The sequence below is a fragment of the Spea bombifrons genome, chromosome 2 (assembly GCF_027358695.1).
Source record: "Spea bombifrons isolate aSpeBom1 chromosome 2, aSpeBom1.2.pri, whole genome shotgun sequence".
Lineage (NCBI taxonomy): Eukaryota > Metazoa > Chordata > Amphibia > Anura > Pelobatidae > Spea > Spea bombifrons.
In genome coordinates, this window is record NC_071088.1 from 119,062,385 (window position 1) to 119,085,155 (window position 22,771).

Below are 22,771 nucleotides of genomic sequence, written 5' to 3' on the forward strand. Positions count from 1 at the left end.
CAAAATTTCTCAATTTAAGAAAACGCTGCTGATCTTCTTTTTGCCCACTCTATGAGTCTTATTGAATATACTTTATAAACTTCTCTCTGATTGACGTGGTCCTACTTCATTGCATATAAATGAATGGTCATTGCAGGAATGAAGTAAATGCAAGGCCATGGCTTGAACATTTTGATGAGTTTTATAAGTCAGACATCATGCAGAAAATCTCCCTGTCTGTGGGATCAAGTGTTAAGTTGTAAGTAGGTTGCTGTAGCCTCTTCTTTCCATAGCAGATGATGTAGCATTGGAGGGCTTCACAAGGTCCTAAAGCAGTCTACAATTTATAAGCTATAAGCGACAGGTCCATGAACGAGGAGTTATCATTCCCCAGAATGTTTTCTGTGAAGAGAAATATCAATGAGAAAACAGTTCATGTACCATGAAGTCCTCTCATAATCATTGGTCAACATCAAAATTATCAACTCACATATGTGCTACAAGTTAACGGACCATTTTAAATCTATGGGAAAGTTCAGCTCAGTCCCAGTCTCCACTTTTCTGTCACTTAGATATTTGTGATGTCATATCCCAGCAATATGTCTTTTAAGAACATGCAACACCGGGCAGCCCCAAGGCACAGTCTTCCATAGTGTTAATGGGCCAGTGGAGAGGCAGTGATTTCCATTTTAAATGACCCATTGAGCAGGGACGCTACAGGGAGCTCTTGTTATGTGGCCACCTCATGCTTATGCTGCCACTTCTCTGGACCTGCTGCCCTAGGCTAGAATACTTCTCAATTTATTATATCAGGAGTTTTGTGTGAGTACCTCGGTGAGAGGACAGTGTATCTGGGCATACCACTCCTGGCAGTATAGGCACAGCTGAATACCCTGGCCTATGAACAGGAACGTCCAAACCATCACATTCCAAACTGGGCTTGTTCGCTTATCGTGCATCATGAAGTTGAAGAGCACTGTGTAAGAGACAGAAGACAATAAAACTTCAAATGTATTGCAAAAAAAAAAGACAGATTCAAGTGAAAATTTGATTTTTGCACTGACAGTCACTTATATTGTGCAGTGTATATATTTTCAATCTGTTCTAATACTTATACAGTGGTACACAACCAGAACTCAATAGCTAATTCTACAAATGTCTTACCTCCAAAGATGGCAAACAGACAAAACATGACCGGGTAGAAGTATCCTAATGACAGTGTTATTACATATTCATGTACTAAAGCAGAGATGAGGAACACAGCCAACATCACCCCAGCCCGGAATCGCTGGTTACACAGCTAGAAATAAGAGAACATTTTGTTTAAAAAGAGAGCAGAGCAGGAAAACACTGATTAACATTAGTATAGCTTCATCTAAATCTGTAAGTGATGGCAAGACAATAACAGGTTTGTGATATATTTGTATAACCAGCAGATAGAAGAATCACTGGACTATTGATATACTTGAACAAAGGGACAACTTTTGGGGAAAAGGAGATAACTGAAACCTGTAATAGCAAAATAAATAAATACATGCCCATAGACTTTTTGGTTATGGAATTTGACAGCCCAAACTCCTCACCCTTAGGAGGTCACGATAGACATAATAATACAACCAGTCATGGACGACCACGTTCCATGTACGGTAATAATTTGAAAATGATGTCGAGTTCCACCAGTCCTAGATAAAATATAATGGTTTTAGTAAGTATTGTATAAACGTATTTTGACTCAAAACCAAGTACACACTAATGTGCTGAAGGAAAAAAAAACAAATGTCGGATCACCTTGTAGAACATACGATCTGCAAAACGAAGCATCTCTGCAAAGGCGTTCAGCCAGCAGTGCAAGAAGGCAAAGAACGTGATCAGGAGAAGAAAAGTGCCTGAGAAACACAGAAATTAGCATTGTCAGGATCTTCAAAAGCTTTCAAATAAGAAGCACTCCAGACTGTGCCAGAAGAGCATTTGTGCTTACTCAAGTTAACTTAAAATGTTGGTCTGTAAACAATAGTAACAAGGACCAAAAACTACTATAAAACACAGCAACACTAAAAAAAAGGTTATTAAAGGCATCACAGTATATATCACTTAAAGGGCCCACTGACCTAATATCTATACACTTTAAGTCAAGGTCTGGGATACTTGACTAGACCAGTGGTCTTCAAACTTACATTTAATGAGAGCTGCATATGATTAATGAGTGAAAAGCTAAAACATAAATGTAAGGGGGAAAGTGGTAGTGCCTAGACTTTACTTTTTATCATAATTTTATTTTGAGGGTTAGCTGTGTCAGAATTAATACACCGACTATCTGCTAATTGCACAAGATACATTCAGTAGTAGAGTTACCAGTAGATTAGGACTAGACCATGTATCCTCAAACAGACCCATACAGGTAGCAACATAACAATAAGCAAGGTAGGATTTAGTGAGAAATAGCAGATTTATCAGATTAATTGCCTACTTGGCACGTATTATATTCTTGTAGAATCAGACAGTTTGGAATGACTTGTTACCAGGGAGAGTAGCATGGAAGATGGACAGCACCAAGGTCCTAGTCCTGAACGGCTGCTTGCTCATATTAGTGAAAACTGGAATGCACAGTGTGACCAGAATGAAGTATGTAAAGAACAGACATCCTAGGAACTGGCAAGATAAAAAAAAAATAGCCAACAGCCCTCAAATACTACATAATACAGGAAGAGAGTTTACTAAAAACGCAACTTTAGACTGGAATAACAGATTTGCTTAATTTATAGATTAAACCTAAAAAGTGAAATATCCTAAGAGGTAAAACAAAAACTAGCGATAAAAATGATGTAGAAATTTAACCACTAAACACCTTTTACACGCAAAATATGGTTACATACAAAAGAACAGATTTCAACATTTCATACCTGAGAAAAGTTCTTAGCCACATATTTCCATCTAATATATGGGGTTCTAAATAGAAACAAGGAACCACAATTACTCTCTCAGCATATGGAATATGAAGAATGGATTTACATAGACATATGTTGCAGGTGCTACGTATGTAGGTGTAGTAAATGGGGAATATTAAAATCAATCTGTATTTGTTTCCATTTCCTGCATTTTGCAGTTACTTGCACTAAATAAACCTATGATGTTTGCAGATAAGTATAAGTAATGTATATGTATTATGTGTATGACCACTTGTTTGAAATAATTATTTTTTTTTTCTTTATAGTCAGGCAATTTGTTTTTGGGATTGTTTTTATTTTGTGTGTGTTGATGTCACAGTATTATGAAGTAATATTTTTAAGCACATGGTCACTTAAATATTCTGCAGATGTTAATGTTTCACATATTACTATGGAAACTGTTCTTCTGACATCACTTCCTATTTGGTGTTTGATGCCATTTTTGCGTTCCTCTTCAGGGTGTTTATGACTTATCTATATATACATATATGTATATGCGATATATATGTAGAATGAAACATGTTTGTGCAAAAGAAATTACACTCTGGCTCTTGCCATTTTAATTCAGGGCACCATAACAAGTAGGAGTTCTATGATTTCCCATTATATATCAGCTATGTTGAAGTCTGAAGCTTCTTGCATGTCTACTACTTTGCCATGAGTTATGTGCCATAATATCTTAGAGATACTTTACCTCGGATAGCTGTCTCTGTAAATCAGAGTTGGGCAGAAGAGAAAATAGAGATAACTAGAGAGCTTTGGAAGCTGGTCCTCCTTCCCTGTGAAATGAGATAGGAAATAGCGTATTTGTTAAAGAAGCTACAGCTCTGTACCCGCCCTTAATGGTGGCACAGATGCCCCACATTCACACCGTCTCTCAGATGTTCATCACATTTGTTTACAGTTGTGTGAAAACAGATGAAGGGAAGCAATAGAAACAAAGATGTGTTTTATGATAGCAGCACAAGCACCTTTAAGATTGTCAATTAAAAGGTCCTTAAATTGTATATCATTTTAGTTTATGGCTTATGAAATTTTTATCTAAAATGTCCAGATAAGTATAGTTAAAGTTGCTCCTTCAAGCAATGGTCCCCCAGAGGTTTTACCCCAAAGAGTGTTTTTCCTTTCTTGAGTGCTGAAGACTGACTATTTATGTTATGGCTTCTGGCCAGTTTAGTAGCTTGTTCAACATGGACAGTTTTCTCCTGCAAGAAAGATAAAGCTGGCCCAGTTTAATGCATGACTGAATTGGGGAATTGGAGACTTTGAATAAATCTAATTGATTTACATATGCATTATACAGGACAGCCAAGAGAGGATCACTGTAGTTATATATTCATATAGCATATTGAAGTCCATGTGTCAAAACCACATCCCTCCTGCAAACTCTCCTTTTAGAGAATAAACCCAACTGACTTCCATAAACACTTCTCCAAGACTTACTTTCCTTTAAAATGATGGATGGAACAGTCTCTCTTAGAAAGGAATAAGTCTTCATCAGGAATCTAACCTAAATATAGAAGGAAAAATTAACTTTAGATATCTCCTAATCCACCTTTATACTTGCTTTTTAAAATAATATATTAAAACAACCCACAAAATATGTCTCTATTGTATGTCAATATTACCCATACATTTACAGAGAACACTGATAATGCAAATTATGATAATTTTATTATTTATTGTTTTATATAGCACCATCATATTCCGTGGAGCTGACTCCCTTTGTAAATGTATCAAATACAAGTCTATAAAGAAGTGAGACTGCCAAGTGAGTTAAAACTCAAAACCTTTTAACCTACCTGCTCTAGGAGGACTATGATGCTTGATGCAGGAGGCAGTTTGTAATGAACCACAATGTATATGGGAAGAACACCCAAAATGCAGATCTGGCATACAATAAAAATGCTGGCGACTGAAGCAGACAGAATGAATGGGTGCTTTGATTTGGGATAAGAAGATCCCCAGAAATGCAGTGCTATGTAGGGGATCCAAAGAGTATAGATGAAGAGCGTAATCCATGAAAATACCACGGTTTTAAGTTGTCCAAAGGCGTAAAACAACAAATCAAATTCCAAAACCAATCTGAAATGTGGAGATGCAATAAAGAGACGATTAAGTAGGATAGGGCATATAAACATAAATCATAGCAGTTGTACAAGATGAAATGAAGTTACACCAAAGAAGGTTATTTCTGTAATTTGACGAATAGCTTTAGTGAATAGCTCTGTCTCAGTCTTAATATTAAACTGTTTTAAATGTGTGCTATATTATTACAGATGCAGAGGGATGGCCCATTATGGGACACTGAACCAGCACATATGTTGATTTTCTGCAAACTACAATCAATCCTATCAAGCAAGACCTGTCCGGAGGTGCCATGAAATAATTTATTGGGGGTATTCATTAAATTGAGAATCTGCAGGTAAGCAGCACATTCAGACTCACCGGCCTCACAGTTCATTTTTACGGGAAAATCTGCTGTTAGAAGGCAAAGGTGGCAATGCAAACCCTTATACTGAATAGTGATGAAATTTACCGTATGTACCTCTGATATCAGCTGCAGCAGTTTTTTCTTACCTTCCTTGGTCAACAAAATCGACAGCCACAGTGCTGATGAAAAAAACACACAGTGCTGCCGCAAACATATGATATATTGTGCGAAAGTGCTCCACTTCCATCAGTTCACTGGAGAAAGGACAAGAGAGTGAGCATAATACAGAAAGTGATATCTGCTAAAAGGTATACTGCGGCCTTCTTATACACAAATATATACAGCTCAACTTCCCCTAAATTAAATTTTTTGGCATTAAAATGCATAAGCGTATTCCATAGAATCCCTCGCCATACATTTTGCAAGAGTTCTTGGGTATTACCGTATTGGCTCGAATATAGGCTGCACTTTTTCCCCCCACTTTAAGTCTTTAAAGTGGGGGTGCGGCCTATATTCGGGGTCTAGCGCCTGACGCCCGGGACATGCAGTTCCGGGGTCGCCGGGCAGGCAGCAGGGTTAGGATACAGATCCCCCGCAGCGGTGCAGGGGACCCGTAACCTACTCTCTGATACGCTCAGACAGCCTCCCCTGCCAGGACTTCCCCAAAGGGGAATGCTGGCACGGGAGATTGTCTAAGCGCATCGTGCAGACGTTCACCGGCAGCGTTGAACGTCCGCACGATGCGTTTTACCTCTGCCCCCAAGACTTACCAGAGCAGACTCCCAGGTGTCTTGCGGGGCCGGTGGGGGACACCTACGCAATACGTTGTATACGCAGAGTGGCAGAATATCTCGGGGGGGAGGAGGAGGATAGTGGCAGCATATCTCGGGGGGGGGAGAGGACCGTGGCAGCATATCTCGGGGGGGGGGGACAGTGGCAGCATATCTCGGGGGGGACAGTGGCAGCATATCTCGGGGGGGGACAGAGTGGCAGCATATCTCAGGGGGGGCAGAGTGGCAGCATATCTTGGGGGGACAGAGTGGCAGCATATCTCAGGGGGGACGAGACAGAGTGGCAGCACTTTTTCTTTAAAAAAGCACCAAACTTTTAGGGTGCGGCCTATACACGGGGGCAGCCTATATCCGAGCCAATACGGTATATGCGATTCATGTTGATGTCACCCCTGTCAATATCATAAGATGTTACACAGGCTTTGATTAGAAGAGGAACTGAAAAGATGAGCTCCAGTGTTAGCAGCAAAAATAAAAAAATAAGTAAATAAATAATAAAAAAAATAGTAAAAATAGACATGAACCAAAAAAAAAACTTTTGCCCTGCATAGGAAACTCTTATTCTTGTTGGATGAAGAGAGGGTCTGGAGTTTCTATCCTTTTTCAATTTTCCGCTTTGTTATTTCTAAACTGGGTCATGACTGTATAGGTCAAAGTTGGGTGGTGATTGATGAATTGTTTCATGTTTTTGTTGTGAATTTAAAAAAAAGGGATGGTTTGTTGCCAAAACTACCGTAGTTGCTCAATTATAAGATGCCCCCCCAAAAAAAAAACTTATATGGATCTTATATATAAAAGATGACCCTATGCTGGGAAAAAATAAATTAAAAAAAACCCTTTTTTTTGCCAAAATACGTTACGTAATCATTACAACACCCAACAAACAGATTGTCTGCAAGCATAACATCAAAACATGGTAATATAAGAGAAAGCCAATGGTATTTGTTTCTATTTTTTAATCAATGATGGCTGGAATGATAGTCATCATCCTCCTAATTTCCTTTGTTTTTACCCGAGAATCATAGGGTATAAAGTCCAAAAAGATTTGCCCCTATTTGAACCAGGATGATGAGGATACATAGTAAATGTGTCACCAATTAAGTTTCCACTTACTCTAGCAGGGAGGCTCGGTGCAGGAATATTTTCTTTTGATCAGATCCAGAACCCTGGTCCCTAGAATACAAACAACAGATTTATATACGCAACTACGGCTTACGCGCAATATTGCCTCAAACGCAAATGTTTGTCTAGCATTGCAATTCTTATCTCCACAGACTGCAATAAAACAACAAAGGGCTTTAACTAGAGCTGGGTGCCATCCATGAATGCAGTTTAGCATTCAAGATGAAAACACCAATGGCAATGAAAACAAGATTTTTGGTTAAAAAAATAGTAATCGTAAAATCACATAATTAAAAGTAATAGAGGTAATGTTTCAGCAAGAAATTCACTATTCTATTGACAAATATGGTTCGAAAATGCGTTAGGAGTGGAGGAAAAAAAACAACCCAATTAACTAAATGCTTAAGACAAACAGCAAATGCACTTCTAAGCCAAAGCCAATCTTTGAGCAGGGCTAGTCACGGAGGAATTGTGGCTACTTTGTTTTACATCACAAAGGAGGCAACGAGTGGACAAAGCCTAATACATCTTCATCCACTCAGATCATAAGGCATTACCTGGAAAAGCAGCAATCAGCTGCAGGCAAAGAATGGCCATTGAACATGCTGGGCAAATACCCTGTGGGTCGGTGCCCAACAATGTCTCCTTCCTAATGTGTAGCCTCATGGCTGGGATTTATCACCCACTGGCATTAAAGTGCCAGGGCCACTTTTACCTCTCTAGTCCAGTAGTGATTCACTGAGATACCTGGAGCCTTAAGGGAAAACCCAACGTGTAACTAGGTATATAAACCATGAATCACCGATCTATGTACAATGTAGCAGCCTGGTAGCCTGGTTTGTCAGTGGCCCTGGAGGTGAACAGCCCTGCTGTATTGTATTTTCACCATACCAGTTGCTATATACATTGCCTCATTCATCCCCGCCTGAGCTGTACCTTTTTTGGGGTAGCGAGGTGGCATTCTCTTTCTTGTAGGACAGCACAGCTTCTGCCACAGCCTTATCAAGGAGGGTTTTTAGGTGAGAGCTCATGTTCTCTACCAGCTCCGCCTTCACAACCTTAAACGACAGGAATAATAGAGCCATTTATTTTAAAATCAGTTCTCGTGTGCATTTTCTTTATATAAATGAAGTGACTTAGATACCAATCCTCACGGGGATATGTTGGGTGTAACTATCCATTCATTTATATGGATGCAGAACTGGCAAAGATGCAGCCAGATTGTGTCTGAAAATAGACATTGAATATATATTTTAAGATGCATAACTGCTCCATGAGAGCATAATTTCCTTGCATCGCCCACCCCGATTCAATGCCAGAGCTAGCCGATCAATTCTATAAAAATAATTTATTTGTACCTCCAGAATTGCATATTCAGAGAAAATGTAGATTGAATGCAGGCAATGTGGTTTTCAGGAGAAGCCTCGTTCAACAAGTAAACTAGTCATGAATCAAAGGGGAATTAAGGTTTATTCCCCTGTGAATGCCATTACCACCATATCAAGACGTGTGAAAACCACAAAGATGGCTCTTAATTGAAGTAGAAATGAGTTGATAGATCCCTACCTCCATGTGCTTGTTCCATTCTACAACACTGTTAATGTGATCAGGTGCTGTCCCTAGGAGCAAAGAGAACAGAATTAAATAAAATGCGACTTAAAAGTGTTCTTCTGTGGATCATAAGATGACCACGTCAAGAAGAGAGCACCAAGTTGCCTACATTTCTAATACGCCTCTCAATAAAATCATACAAGGGCAACTAACAACACAATTGCCATTATTTAAAAAGAACCATGTTTAGTCGATCATTCTTTTGTCTAAAGCATTCTGTACATTATATTCAATCCCAGTTCCCTTTTGTTGCCAATGGCTGTAACCTATAAGAAGCCGATAGTCCACAGGAACTACTCTGTAAGTTGGCATTCTGTATTTATACAAAAAAAAAACAAAGGGATCGATCCAGCACTTGAAAAAAAACTTCCAGCTTTATTTTACTTAATGATTAAAAAGCATAATTCACACCTAAGTGCATCTAGTGCACAGGAAACCCCAAATCTGACGCGTTTCAAGCGGCACCCCGCTCTTTATCACAGATAACTCACCACTGAATTTGTTTCCCTTAAGTAAGGCAAAAAAGGGGAGTGGTGAGATTACTCGTCATCAACACATGTGCAATTAAAATCCAATTACAAAACAATTAAATGCAATAAGTTGAAAAAGACTAATGTAAACAGTGTGAGCACGGCAACACAACCTACAGCAAATATATAAACATTATTGATCCACAAGTAATATGTATATATGTCAATAAGGCTATTACATGTATATTGTGTGTTTTAACCTGCTCACAGTGTTTTAATATCACAGGGAGGTGCATAAACATGTATATATGTGATGGAAAATAAAATGAATGAAAAACAAGGAATAAATATATGTATATATATCACAATATTTCCAATACATATATTTGACAAAAATAAAAGAAAAAGAAATGTACTACTCATTACAAATACAGTAGAATAAGGCAGAAAACATGCAATTGTAGGTAATGTTTGCCACTTAAATAATGATCTTAAATAATTTTTGAATAAAAATACCTGATTTGACCAAGACAAAATTGTATCAAATAAATCTTAATCATAATGTAACAATAATTCCTGTCTAATGTTAAGTCCCATTGGTATACAGGTATCAAGAGTAAACTGCCAAAAAGCTTCTCTATTTTGTAATCTTTTATGTAAATCACCTCCTCTATAACCAGATGTCACTTTTTCAATAGCATAGGCTACAAAAGAATTTTTTGAGCCCGCATGTTTATCCAAAAAGTGTGCAGAAGCCCCTGATTTTGATCGTATGGAATGGGGATTTATGTCATGGAGGTGCTCCAGAATGCGAGTCTTAAATTGTCGTTTGGTACATCCCATATATTTAACTTCGCAGCTGGAACACTCAATGACATAAATTACATTGCTGCTACAACAGTTCAAATATTTTTTTATATGAAATTCTCTAGTGCCAGTAGTATTAGTAAATTTATTAGTTGCCTTAACATATCTGCATGTTTTACATGGATGACGACCACAGCGGAAAAAAAACGTTGTGTTGTAACCACATATTGTCACTGAGATTTTGATTATTTAACATACTAGGAGCCAAATCATCTCTTAATGTGGGGGCACGTTTGGGAACAATTGCACACCCTGCAGATAAAATCTGAGAAAGGATTGGATCTTCTTTTAATATATACAGATTCCTAGTAACTATGTTCTTAGCAATGTTGAAAAATGGTGAATAAGTTAATGCTAATACCGGTTTGCTTTCTATCTTAGTACTTTCATTACTTTTGTTCAATAATAATTGTGAGTGATTTTTGCATCTAACTATATTCTCTGCTCGTTGGATTTGTCTAGAAGAATACCCCCTTTGTTTAAGTCGAGTGATTAACCCTTCATTCTGTGCTTGAAAATTAGACTCAGTGCTACTGTTGCTTTTAAGGCGTGTCATTTCGCCAACAGGAATGGCCCGTATGGTATGTTTTGGATGGTTACTATCCGCCCTGCATTTCCTGAAGTTGGTTTTCTATAAGTAACAGTATCTATAACTTGATCATTATTAGCAATAAGGCTTAAGTCTAGGAATGAGACTGTCTTAGAAGAAAGTTCATGAGTGAATTTCAAATTTTATGTCAAGACAGGAGGCTTCATATTATGCAAATCTCTCTTTACTACTCCCAAATAGCAGCAAAGAAAATATTACAGCACTGAAACAGTTAACAGAAAACTGAACATCACACCAATAGCACAACAGCAGAGTATATATAAGGACCCTGAGTAACTGCCAAATCCTCTTTCTTTGCTGCTCCCTAGAAAGATAAGTACCTGTGATTTTCTATTATACATATTTTGGTTGTTTTTCAACCTATATATGCTGAATTTCATGTATTCCATCTATGGTATATATTGTTTCTTTCATTATTCTACGTTATTTACTTCATAATTTCTGTTTTAGTTTCCATTTTATTAAATGTCTGTTTGCTTACTCACTGCGTTAACCCCTTTTACTTTCCACTTTATGTGTACGTTATCTCTGGTTGTTCTCCTTCGGAAACCGCCATTTTTCTTCCGTTTTGTCTATCTGACTGAAGTTTTTCGCACATGCTCAGTACCTCAACTTGCAATTCCCCGCCCACAGCTCTGACGCGGTAATTCATATCGTAGCAGCGTGGTATAGCTTTGTTTCAGACGGCGATTTTTCCTCTAGCAGGTATCTTTTCAGTCAGTACAGCTATTCTTTTCTAAATGGATTCTTCAAAATCCGTTTCCTCATATGTGGATGCCTGTCCCCTTTCACCTAACAGTGATAAGGAGATTAATTTATCTGACACTCAATTACATCACATTATGGAGGAATCTGTTTCAAAGGCATTCCAATCGGCTATGGCTAATATGTCTGAAGCTATAGCTAAATCTGTGTCAGTGGCCATTGCTAACACCATGGCTCCTAAAAAAGCTGATATACAAATGTTCAGTCAGACCCCCCAAGTGGGAGATAATGTGAAAGATGGAGTTAAATCAGGCAAGGCCCTTCAGAAAAGGCGCCATTGTGACGGTCATGCTCTCCGTAACTCGGAGGATTCAAAACTTAGATATTTCCAATCTATGCAAGACCAAGACCATAATGACTCGCTCCAGCCTATGAGCAGCATACATACATGTGTTGCTAAATCACACATAAGACCCTCTCAGGAGGAAGAATTAATTAGGCCTAAAAGGCCAAGAATGAAACCTGACTCCTTTCACAGTACTTCCAGTAGTGAGTCAGATGACTCTTATGTAGACAAAACCTCCAAATTACAAGACACTGCTTCAGATTCTGATGGCTCTGACAGCGATTATGACCCCGATAAAAGGGAAGTTGACACCGATATTTCTTCCCTAAGGGATGAAGCTGGTGACCTAATGTTTGACCCAGATACTCTCCGCCATCCTCGCTCTCTGGCTTGGAAGCCAGATGCACATATTACAAAATACTTAACAGCGTGGATACGCAAACCTATGGAGAGAAATACCAGAAATAAATTAAGGGCTGAATGCCCTAGACCCTTATTGGAGGACAAATTGGAGCAGACCCCTATCATTGATGCTCCTATTGTTCAATATTTATCTAAAACTGGTAAAGACCCCAGAAAGGGTATTGACCGTTCTCTTAGAAGTTGTCAGGATAAACTCCTGGACATATTAGGCCCTCTGACTAAAATATTTGAGTTAGTGGAACAGGCTAGACTTTCTCATTCTGCTCTAGATGCAGATATTTTAAGTGGCTGGATTCAGAGAGCCATTTGTCTTTTTGGTAACGCTAATTCGGCTTTATCCAGTGAAAGAAGACGATCCCTCTTACTCAGATTGGATCCTCAGTTGTCATCATTGTCAACTAAGGAACCTGGTCCGTCAGCCCAGGGTAACCTTTTTGGAGACTCTTTTGTGAAAGAGTTAGGGAAATTCGTTAATACATTTACATCATTTGATAAAGCAAAGTCATCTCTTAAAAGAGTGTTTTCCCAGAAGGTTTTTGACAGGGCTGGTAAAGGAAGGAACCGCTTTGCCGGCCGATCCATGTCTTCCCACAATGTGGGCAGAGGTTCCAGAAACTATTGGCAATCCCAACATCAACAAGAACCACGGGAGAGAAATACATTTCTCCAATCTAGAGGAATTTCCTGGAGACAGAGAGGTGGTAGACGGTGGCAAAAGCCTAGATCTTTTTCAGGTAAGACCTCAATTTTCTCTATTTCCTCAGAGAGTGGGGGGCAGACTAATCCATTTTTTCCATCAATGGTCTATGATTTCTCAGGATCCTTGGATCCTTCAGACGGTCAAGGGGTATGTTATAGATTTCATAGAAATTCCTGTACAACCCTACCCACCTCCCCCTATTTCTTTCCAAAAATCAGACATTCTAGCTATAGACTTAGAAATTCAAAATTTATTGCACAAAGCGGCTATTGTTCCTGTTCAGTTTTCTTCCCCAGGTTTTCTCAGCAATCTCTTTCTAGTAAAAAAGAAAGATGCAGGTTACCGTCCAGTCATAAACCTCAAAGATCTGAACAGATGGGTTACCTATCAACATTTCAAGATGGAAGGTATTCACAATCTAAGAGACCTTATCCTTCCAGAAGATTGGTTAACGAAGATAGACTTACAGGACGCATACCTGACGGTTCCTATACATGTGCCGCACCAAAGATTCCTACAGTTTCAATGGAAGAACGTAAAATACCAATTCACATGTCTACCATTCGGCCTAACATCAGCCCCTTGGTGTTTCACAAAGTTAATGAAACCAGTGATCTCCCTGTTAAGAAGCAGAGGAATTCGGCTGATTATCTACCTAGACGACATTCTCATCATGTCTCAAAGCGAGCATCAGGGACGAATTCACACTCAATGGACCATCAAAACTCTTACCAGCTTGGGTTTCGTCATAAACCAAGAGAAGTCGGTGTTGATTCCTCAGCACCAATTGGAGTTTTTCGGGTTTTCCGTAAACTCCATACATGCTTCGTTAAGTCTTCCGACCTCCAAACTCAGCCTCATAAAGAAGGAAATTCGATCAGTTCTATCAAAAGGTTTAGTCTCATTGAGAAAAATTGCAAGAATTATAGGAATGCTGTCAGCTTCGATTCAAGCTATTTTCCCAGCGCCTCTCCACTATCGTGCTCTGCAAAGGTTCAAGAACCGTCATCTCCAAGCAGGTCGAATCTACCAAGACCTAGTACCTCTTACGGTCGAAGCAAGAGAGGAACTTCTTTGGTGGCTGAAACACGTAGATGCATGGAACGGCAAGGCTATTTTCAGTTCTCTTCCGGACATCGTCATAGAGTCAGACGCCAGTCAACTCGGTTGGGGAGCGCGCTGCGGATATCGAACTACTGGAGGCAGATGGTCTTCTCAGGAAGTAGATCTTCACATCAATTGCCTGGAGCTTCTAGCGGGATCCTTTGCCCTAAAGTCCTTTGCAAAGGACAAAGTGAACTGTTGCGTGTTACTGAAAATGGACAATGTATCTGCGGTAAGATACATAAACCGTCTGGGGGGTACTCGCTCGAGACCTTTGACCGAATTGGCAAAAGATTTCTGGCATTTTTGCTTGGATCGTGGCATCACGATTCAGGCAGAATATATTCCAGGTCTTTTGAACACGGTAGCAGACTGGAACTCCAGATATTTAAAGGATTCCAGCGACTGGAGACTGCACCAATCCATTTTCCAACGACTAGCGGATCTCTGGGGCCCCTTCCAGGTAGATCTGTTTGCGTCCAGGTTGAACGCCCAATTGCCCAAGTTCTTCAGTTGGAGACCAGATCCGGAAGCCCTAGCAGTGGACGCTTTTCTGCAGGATTGGTCTCGGGATCTACATTATGCGTTCCCACCATTTTGCATGATTCCCAGAGTTGCATCGATGGTCAGAACACAGAAGGCTACCATAGTCCTCATCACCCCGTTATGGCAATCACAACCTTGGTACCCAACGATTCTGGAACTGAGCATAGATGCCCCAAGATTACTTCCATCCTTTCCGGATCTTCTACTCAACCCTCAGGGAGAATCTCATCAACTGATTCTAGACGGATCACTTACCTTAGTGGCATGGCTGATTTCGGGAATCCCTCATCTATCGAGGGACTTTCAGAAGCAGCTACCCACATTCTATCCAATGTTAGAGCACCAGGTACCAGGGCAGTGTATGCATCTGCCTGGAAAGTATGGTCTTGCTGGTGTTTGGAACGGGGTCTGGATCCCGTTCGAGCAGATGTAGTTCATGTTGTAAATTTTTTGGCATCTTTGTTTGATAGTGGTAAAGCCTACAGAACTCTTGTCACGAGCTGAGGACACAGATAGATAAGGAGCCCAGGTGCAGGGGATACAACATACAACAGACATGAACAAGACAGGACACACTATACAGAAACTAGCCTAGGACTAATGATAATTATTGGAGATTCCGTCACATCTTATGGCCATAGTATGCTTAGCCCACCACTACGCCAAAGTACTCCAATGACGGTGGGTCCTAACGCTAATCCCTGCATGACAGACATACGGAACAAACCAAACATGTAAGCAAAACACATAACACGGAGACATACCTTTGGACTATAGACTGAGACAAACAGAACACACGGATGGGGCAGACCTCATAAAGGAAGCAGAACTAAAGCAAGGAATGACTCTTGGCTGGAAGCCCTATTGCAGGGCACACGGCAGATAAGCCCTCTTGCGGGGCACACGGCAGATAAGCCCTCTTGCGGGGCACACGGCAGATAAGCCCTCTTGCGGGGCACACGGCAGATAAGCCCTCTTGCGGGGCACACGGCAGATAAGCCCTCTTGCGGGGCACACGGCAGATAAGCCCTCTTGCGGGGCACACGGCACGGCTAGAAGCCCTCTTGCGGGGCACACGACTAGAAGCCCTCTTCCAGGGCACACGGCAGGTTGCCCACTTGCAGGGCACACGGCAGGTTGCCCACTTGCAGGGCACTCAACCAGGGTAGTCCGCTAGTGGCAGTCATCCTGGGAGTCGCGATGCAGGGCACTCCTCTTGGGAGTCCACTAGTGGGGCGCTGGCCGCAACTCAGGAACACGGCAGATTGCCCACTTGCAGGGCACACGGCAGGTTGCCCACTCGCAGGGCACTCAACCAGGGTAGTCCGCTAGTGGCAGTCATCCTGGGAGTCGCGATGCAGGGCACTCCTCTTAGGAGTCCACTTAGTGGGGCGCAGGCCGCAACTCAGGAACACGGCAGGTTGCCCACTTGCAGGGCACACGGCAGGTTGCCCACTTACAGGGTACTCGACTTTGGAGTCCACTTACTGGGGCGCTGGCCGCAACTCAGGAACATGGCAGGTTGCCCACTTGCAGGGCACACGGCAGGTTGCCCACTTGCAGGGCACTCAACCAGGGTAGTCCGCTAGTTGGCAGTCATCCTGGGAGTCGCGATGCAGGGCACTCCTCTTGGGAGTCCACTTAGTGGGGCGCAGGCCGCAACTCAGGAACACGGCAGGTACTGGAACAAGGCAAGGTACTGGAACAAGGCAAGGTACTGGAACAAGGCAAGGTACTGGAACAAGGCAAGGTACTGGAACAAGGCAAGGTACTGGAACAAGGCAAGGTACTGGAACAAGGCAAGGTACTGGAACAAGGCAAGGTACTGGAACAAGGCAAGGTACTGGAACACGGCAAGGTACTGGAACACGGCAAGGTACTGGAGCACGGCAAGGTACTGGAGCACGGCAAGGTACTGGAGCACGGCAAGGTACTGGAGCACGGCAAGGTACTGGAGCACGGCAAGGTACTGGAGCACGGCAAGGTACTGGAACACGGCAAGGTACTGGAACACGGCAAGGTACTGGAACACGGCAAGGTACTGGAACACGGCAAGGTACTGGAACACGGCAAGGTACTGGAACAAATCAGGAACCAAACAGGTAGTCCTCAAACATTACAGTCAAGGCCCAGACTGCAGGGCTGGGCAGGTTTATAAAGTCTGATTTGATCATGAGATCAACTGCAGCTGGACCTGATAATTAGTCTGAGAGGCTCTGAATAGCAAGGGCGGCCACTAGTGGCTGGAAACATGAAATAAATAAGGCAAAATATAAACAAGTCCAGCCAGCGCATGGGGAAGCGTTACATACCCCCACCGCAAGGAGCAGCCCCCGGATGCTTAGGGACCTGTGGTCTCTTTGTGTCTGGGTCTTCGTGTTCACCACTAATTCCAGTACCGCAGGCATCCCCGCGGACTCCTTGAATTGGCCTTGACATTCTGTCACGAGCTGAGGACACAGATAGATAAGGAGCCCAGGTGCAGGGGATACAACATACAACAGACATGAACAAGACAGGACACACTATACAGAAACTAGCCTAGGACTAATGATAATTATTGGAGATTCCGTCACATCTTATGGCCATAGTATGCTTAGCCCACCACTACGCCAAAGTACTCCAATGACGGTGGGTCCTAACGCTAATCCCTGCATGACAGACATACGGAACAAACCAAACATGTAAGCAAAACACATAACACGGAGACATACCTTTGGACTATAGACTGAGACAAACAGAACACACGGATGGGGCAGACCTCATAAAGGAAGCAGAACTAAAGCAAGGAATGACTCTTGGCTGGAAGCCCTATTGCAGGGCACACGGCAGATAAGCCCTCTTGCGGGGCACACGGCAGATAAGCCCTCTTGCGGGGCACACGGCAGATAAGCCCTCTTGCGGGGCACACGGCAGATAAGCCCTCTTGCGGGGCACACGGCAGATAAGCCCTCTTGCGGGGCACACGGCAGATAAGCCCTCTTGCGGGGCACACGGCACGGCTAGAAGCCCTCTTGCGGGGCACACGACTAGAAGCCCTCTTCCAGGGCACACGGCAGGTTGCCCACTTGCAGGGCACACGGCAGGTTGCCCACTTGCAGGGCACTCAACCAGGGTAGTCCGCTAGTGGCAGTCATCCTGGGAGTCGCGATGCAGGGCACTCCTCTTGGGAGTCCACTAGTGGGGCGCTGGCCGCAACTCAGGAACACGGCAGATTGCCCACTTGCAGGGCACACGGCAGGTTGCCCACTCGCAGGGCACTCAACCAGGGTAGTCCGCTAGTGGCAGTCATCCTGGGAGTCGCGATGCAGGGCACTCCTCTTAGGAGTCCACTTAGTGGGGCGCAGGCCGCAACTCAGGAACACGGCAGGTTGCCCACTTGCAGGGCACACGGCAGGTTGCCCACTTACAGGGTACTCGACTTTGGAGTCCACTTACTGGGGCGCTGGCCGCAACTCAGGAACATGGCAGGTTGCCCACTTGCAGGGCACACGGCAGGTTGCCCACTTGCAGGGCACTCAACCAGGGTAGTCCGCTAGTTGGCAGTCATCCTGGGAGTCGCGATGCAGGGCACTCCTCTTGGGAGTCCACTTAGTGGGGCGCAGGCCGCAACTCAGGAACACGGCAGGTACTGGAACAAGGCAAGGTACTGGAACAAGGCAAGGTACTGGAACAAGGCAAGGTACTGGAACAAGGCAAGGTACTGGAACAAGGCAAGGTACTGGAACAAGGCAAGGTACTGGAACACGGCAAGGTACTGGAGCACGGCAAGGTACTGGAGCACGGCAAGGTACTGGAGCACGGCAAGGTACTGGAGCACGGCAAGGTACTGGAGCACGGCAAGGTACTGGAGCACGGCAAGGTACTGGAGCACGGCAAGGTACTGGAGCACGGCAAGGTACTGGAGCACGGCAAGGTACTGGAGCACGGCAAGGTACTGGAACACGGCAAGGTACTGGAACACGGCAAGGTACTGGAACACGGCAAGGTACTGGAACACGGCAAGGTACTGGAACACGGCAAGGTACTGGAACACGGCAAGGTACTGGAACAAATCAGGAACCAAACAGGTAGTCCTCAAACATTACAGTCAAGGCCCAGACTGCAGGGCTGGGCAGGTTTATAAAGTCTGATTTGATCATGAGATCAACTGCAGCTGGACCTGATAATTAGTCTGAGAGGCTCTGAATAGCAAGGGCGGCCACTAGTGGCTGGAAACATGAAATAAATAAGGCAAAATATAAACAAGTCCAGCCAGCGCATGGGGAAGCGTTACAACTCTCAATCTATATCGCTCTGCGATCTCGGCACACCATATTTTAGTCAATGATGTGCCTATAGGCAGACATCCTTTGATATGCAGGGTCTTAAAAGGTGTTAAGATTCAAAATCCTCCGGTTCCAAGGTATATGGAAACATGGGACGTTACCATAGTTCTTCATTTTATCTCCTCATGGCCTGCGAATGATTCTCTTTCTCTAAAACAATTGTCAGCAAAACTTACTATGCTTTTATGTTTAATTTCGTGTAAAAGAGTGTCTGACGTCAAGGCTCTGGATTTCAATAATAAATCTTTTATTCCTTCTGGTGTCACATTCTTTATTTATCGTCGAACTAAGACTTTTCTCAGATCTGTTTTCTATCCTAGTTTTCCTGATCAACCTCACCTCTGTGTTGTGCAATGTTTACGTCATTATCTAGACAGAACTTTGTCTCTAAGACAATCTTCTTCTTCTCAACTTTTGATTTCCTACCGTAAACCTTATGCTCCTGTTTCATCGGCCACTCTGGCGAGATGGATTAAGTGGGTTATGCAATTAGCTGGTATTGACACTTCACTGTTTAAACCTCATTCACTCAGAGGTGCTATGGCTTCTAACGCTTTTTCCTCAGGAGTTCGTTTAGAAGATATTCTTAGAGCAGCAGACTGGTCCCGGGAATCTACATTCAAACAGTTTTATTTTAAACCTGTATTGCATGCTTCGACTTCTATGATTCATTGATATGTTTCTGATTGCTTTAAACTTGCATAATATGAAGCCTCCTGTCTTGACATAAAATTGTGTGATTTTGCTAACTTTGTGACGCAAAATAATGATTTTATTAAAGACAGGAGGCGAATATTATCCCTCCCTGTTTATATTGTTTATTAACCCTCCCTTCTGCTATTGTCATTAGGTTAAATTTGCCGCATTTGCCTTCAGCACCGCAGAGGACGACTTGTTCTTCTGGCATCTGGGGGCTCCTGTTGTCACCGTTCCGGCTGTTATTTGCCTTCCTGACAAAGAATGTGGTTGTGGCCGACGATCTTCAGTTTCCACTTTCCGAACCTTTAAGATGCAGAAGTTCAAATTTGGGGACTATGTTACGGCAAGATCAGCTAAGAAAGAGGATTTGGCAGTTACTCAGGGTCCTTATATATACTCTGCTGTTGTGCTATTGGTGTGATGTTCAGTTTTCTGTTAACTGTTTCAGTGCTGTAATATTTTCTTTGCTGCTATTTGGGAGTAGTAAAGAGAGATTTGCATAATATTCGCCTCCTGTCTTTAATAAAATCATTATTTTGCGTCACAAAGTTAGCAAAATCACACAATTATATGGATTGTCATTCATATAACCAATAAACAGTGGTACGGAAGACACATCTCACTCCCAAATGAACAGGAGATCATCGATGTATCTTCCGTACCACTGTTTAGAATCTAAAAAAGGATTATGAACGTCAAAAATATAAGTATGTTCCCAAAAAGACATCGTTAGATTTGCCAATGAAGGGGAATGTCTAGCACCCATACTAACACCACTACATTGCAGGTAGTACACTCGATCAAAAGAAAAAAAGTTGTGAGACATAAGAAATTGGGTGACTAGTAATATAAATTCACTTAAATCAGGTGTGTACCTGCTATGAATTTTTAGGTGGAATTCTAATGCTCTAAGTGCAACGTCCCATGGAATGCTGGTATACAGCGATGTTACATCACATGTAAGCCAGTGCCAACCCTTTTTCCATTTGATATTGGCTAACTGAGCCAAAACATTCTGTATTTATCCCTTAACATTGTACAAACAAGCAGAAGGGCAAGTCATATTGCTATGTTACACAGTACTTATGTCCTGCTTACCCATTGTACAGCGCTGCGGAATATGATGGCGCTATACAAAACAAAAAATAAAGGGTCTCTGCATTTTGTAAAAACTGCAAAACTGTTTACTATTGTAAAGCAATTTCCATATATCATATGGCAAACTAGATCTAGTTATGACCCTGGTCTTCTAGAATACATGTAATAGTTCCATATATTGTTGGGGTAATATAAGTGGTTATCAGAAGAGATTATAGGAGAATGTAGGTTAGATAAGGAAGACGCCAAAATAACTTTAACACCGCCATTACTATAGGGATCATTGATTGCAAAACATTGCAACCCTTTGATTGCACTAAATGCAGTAAAGAACCCTGGATGTGTAAATGAAGTTTATACAGACAACAGAAACGGAGCAGCTCTGTTACATTCCTATACCCAAACAGTAGTCAGCTTTAGCCGACGTAGCGCTTTACAATCAGAGATTGCCCCATGGGCTTGAATGGCTGAAGAATCTATGGCACCAGCAGTAACTTTTATTAATATGCAATATACAAATTATGTATTTTCTAGGAAAAGAGATAGATTCCTGCAAAATCAGGACTGGATCCTTTGTGTGTTCTCTTAATGGGCTTTTTATGTAGTGTGTACTGGATAGAATAGGAAAAAGCACCTTGATCATTGATTTGCTGGAAACGAAACTATTAAGCTCGCAGGTGACACCGTGCATTATAAAGGGCAAACCTGCCTTAGCTTGACATGGTTAGCTCTTCATGATGCATAGTGAAAATGGTGAGTTGAAACTGCAACTCTGCTGCCAACTCTGAGTAAAGCCCCAGTATCCAGTACTAGGTCTTTTTGGCTAAGCTTGGCTTTTGAGCCAAAAATTGTAACCCACGAGCTCCGTTTCATGTTAGATGATGTCATCAGAAAGTAGTCACCAATCAATTATATTATATAAGCAATTAAACATTGTATCAATGCCTCTGGGACTGGTGTTGAAAGCTCACAGCGTATCATACAGAGACAGAAAGCCTTCTCATATATCCCAAGTGTACCCCACTTTCTCGATAATCACAAAAGGGGTTTATTCACTAAAGGAAGAGGTGATAGAAAAGTTGCGTGTCGTCATATACTGTACTTCACTATATATTGTATGTGACTACAAAAGAATCTTTGTTGTGGGCTATTAAAGAGTTAATATTTGTAAGATTATTGCGGTTTGGATCAGTTAGACAATACCCAGGTATTTAGATTATATTCATTAAAGGAGATAGATGCTAAATCTGGTTTGTGGCATTCCAGTTATCATTACACTGCCAATCTCAGAGCTCCCAGCCAGCTACAGCCTAATTACACCTAGCTGTATTACAAACACGTTTCTATAGGCAGTTGTATAATTAATACACTAATAATATCCGCCACCTTAACTGGGGACACGTATTGCAAATCTATAGTACAGCGTTACGTTGCCCTGGTTAAAAGGGTTGCTCCAGTTAAAGCTCACTGGGGTCGGACCTTCACAATGTATTGCGGAATAAACCGGGTTTATTTACTACAGGGAGTTGTGTTTTTGTTGCCCCCACAGATCGTCTACAAAGTATGTGAAGTGGAACACAACCATCAGTACATCAACAGCATCCATATATACAGGCATTATAGGTACAGTCACCTAAAACTCCAAACACGCTGATACACCTGAATGTGTCATACTGTAATAATGCAGCACAACACCATTAATCAAGCATACAATGAACCGAGAAAACATAAAAGGATCAGTACTGGCAGAAGAAACCCCAGAAGAGGCCACAGACTAGTTCCATGTTAAAGGTGACATCTTTGTCTCTGTAATTTATAAATAAGTCTTATTACCATTTTCTCCTTTGCCGTTTTGGTCTTTCGAGGCTTTGCCTTTTCTTTGCCTCATCGTGTCTCCTGCAGAATCGTTGGTAGTTGTCATAGTGTTTCACTGCCCTGATTGAGCACAGGTATACTCCAGAAACAAGAGGCCAAAGTCCTGGAAACTCAGTTC

The 22,771-nt window shown here is 42.1% G+C and overlaps 1 protein-coding gene across 1 annotated transcript; it reads right to left on the minus strand.

The window, feature by feature from the left end:
• Positions 1-22,771, minus strand: SOAT2 (sterol O-acyltransferase 2). Its single transcript, XM_053456229.1, has 15 exons — positions 22,612-22,771; positions 8,838-8,890; positions 8,208-8,329; positions 7,263-7,322; positions 5,505-5,612; positions 4,727-5,009; positions 4,368-4,434; positions 3,619-3,703; positions 2,880-2,925; positions 2,499-2,628; positions 1,768-1,865; positions 1,563-1,661; positions 1,144-1,279; positions 810-955; positions 1-381 (listed from the first exon to the last, which is right to left on the minus strand). Exons 1-15 carry the CDS (start codon positions 22,697-22,699, stop codon positions 331-333), a joined length of 1,572 nt encoding a protein of 523 aa, XP_053312204.1. The 5' UTR covers positions 22,700-22,771; the 3' UTR covers positions 1-330.

What these genes read in the sequence shown, in the direction of transcription:
- SOAT2 (XM_053456229.1), bottom strand. Translation starts at nt 22,699, where the DNA reads ATGACAACTACCAACGATTCTGCAGGAGACACGATGAGGCAAAGAAAA. An exon ending in TGGCTAAGAACTTTTCTCAG is followed by an intron (nt 2,629 to 2,879) that starts GTATGAAATGTT and finishes TTATCTTGCCAG; the next exon opens with TTCCTAGGATGTCTGTTCTT. An exon ending in CAGATCGTATGTTCTACAAG is followed by an intron (nt 1,662 to 1,767) that starts GTGATCCGACAT and finishes TATTTTATCTAG; the next exon opens with GACTGGTGGAACTCGACATC.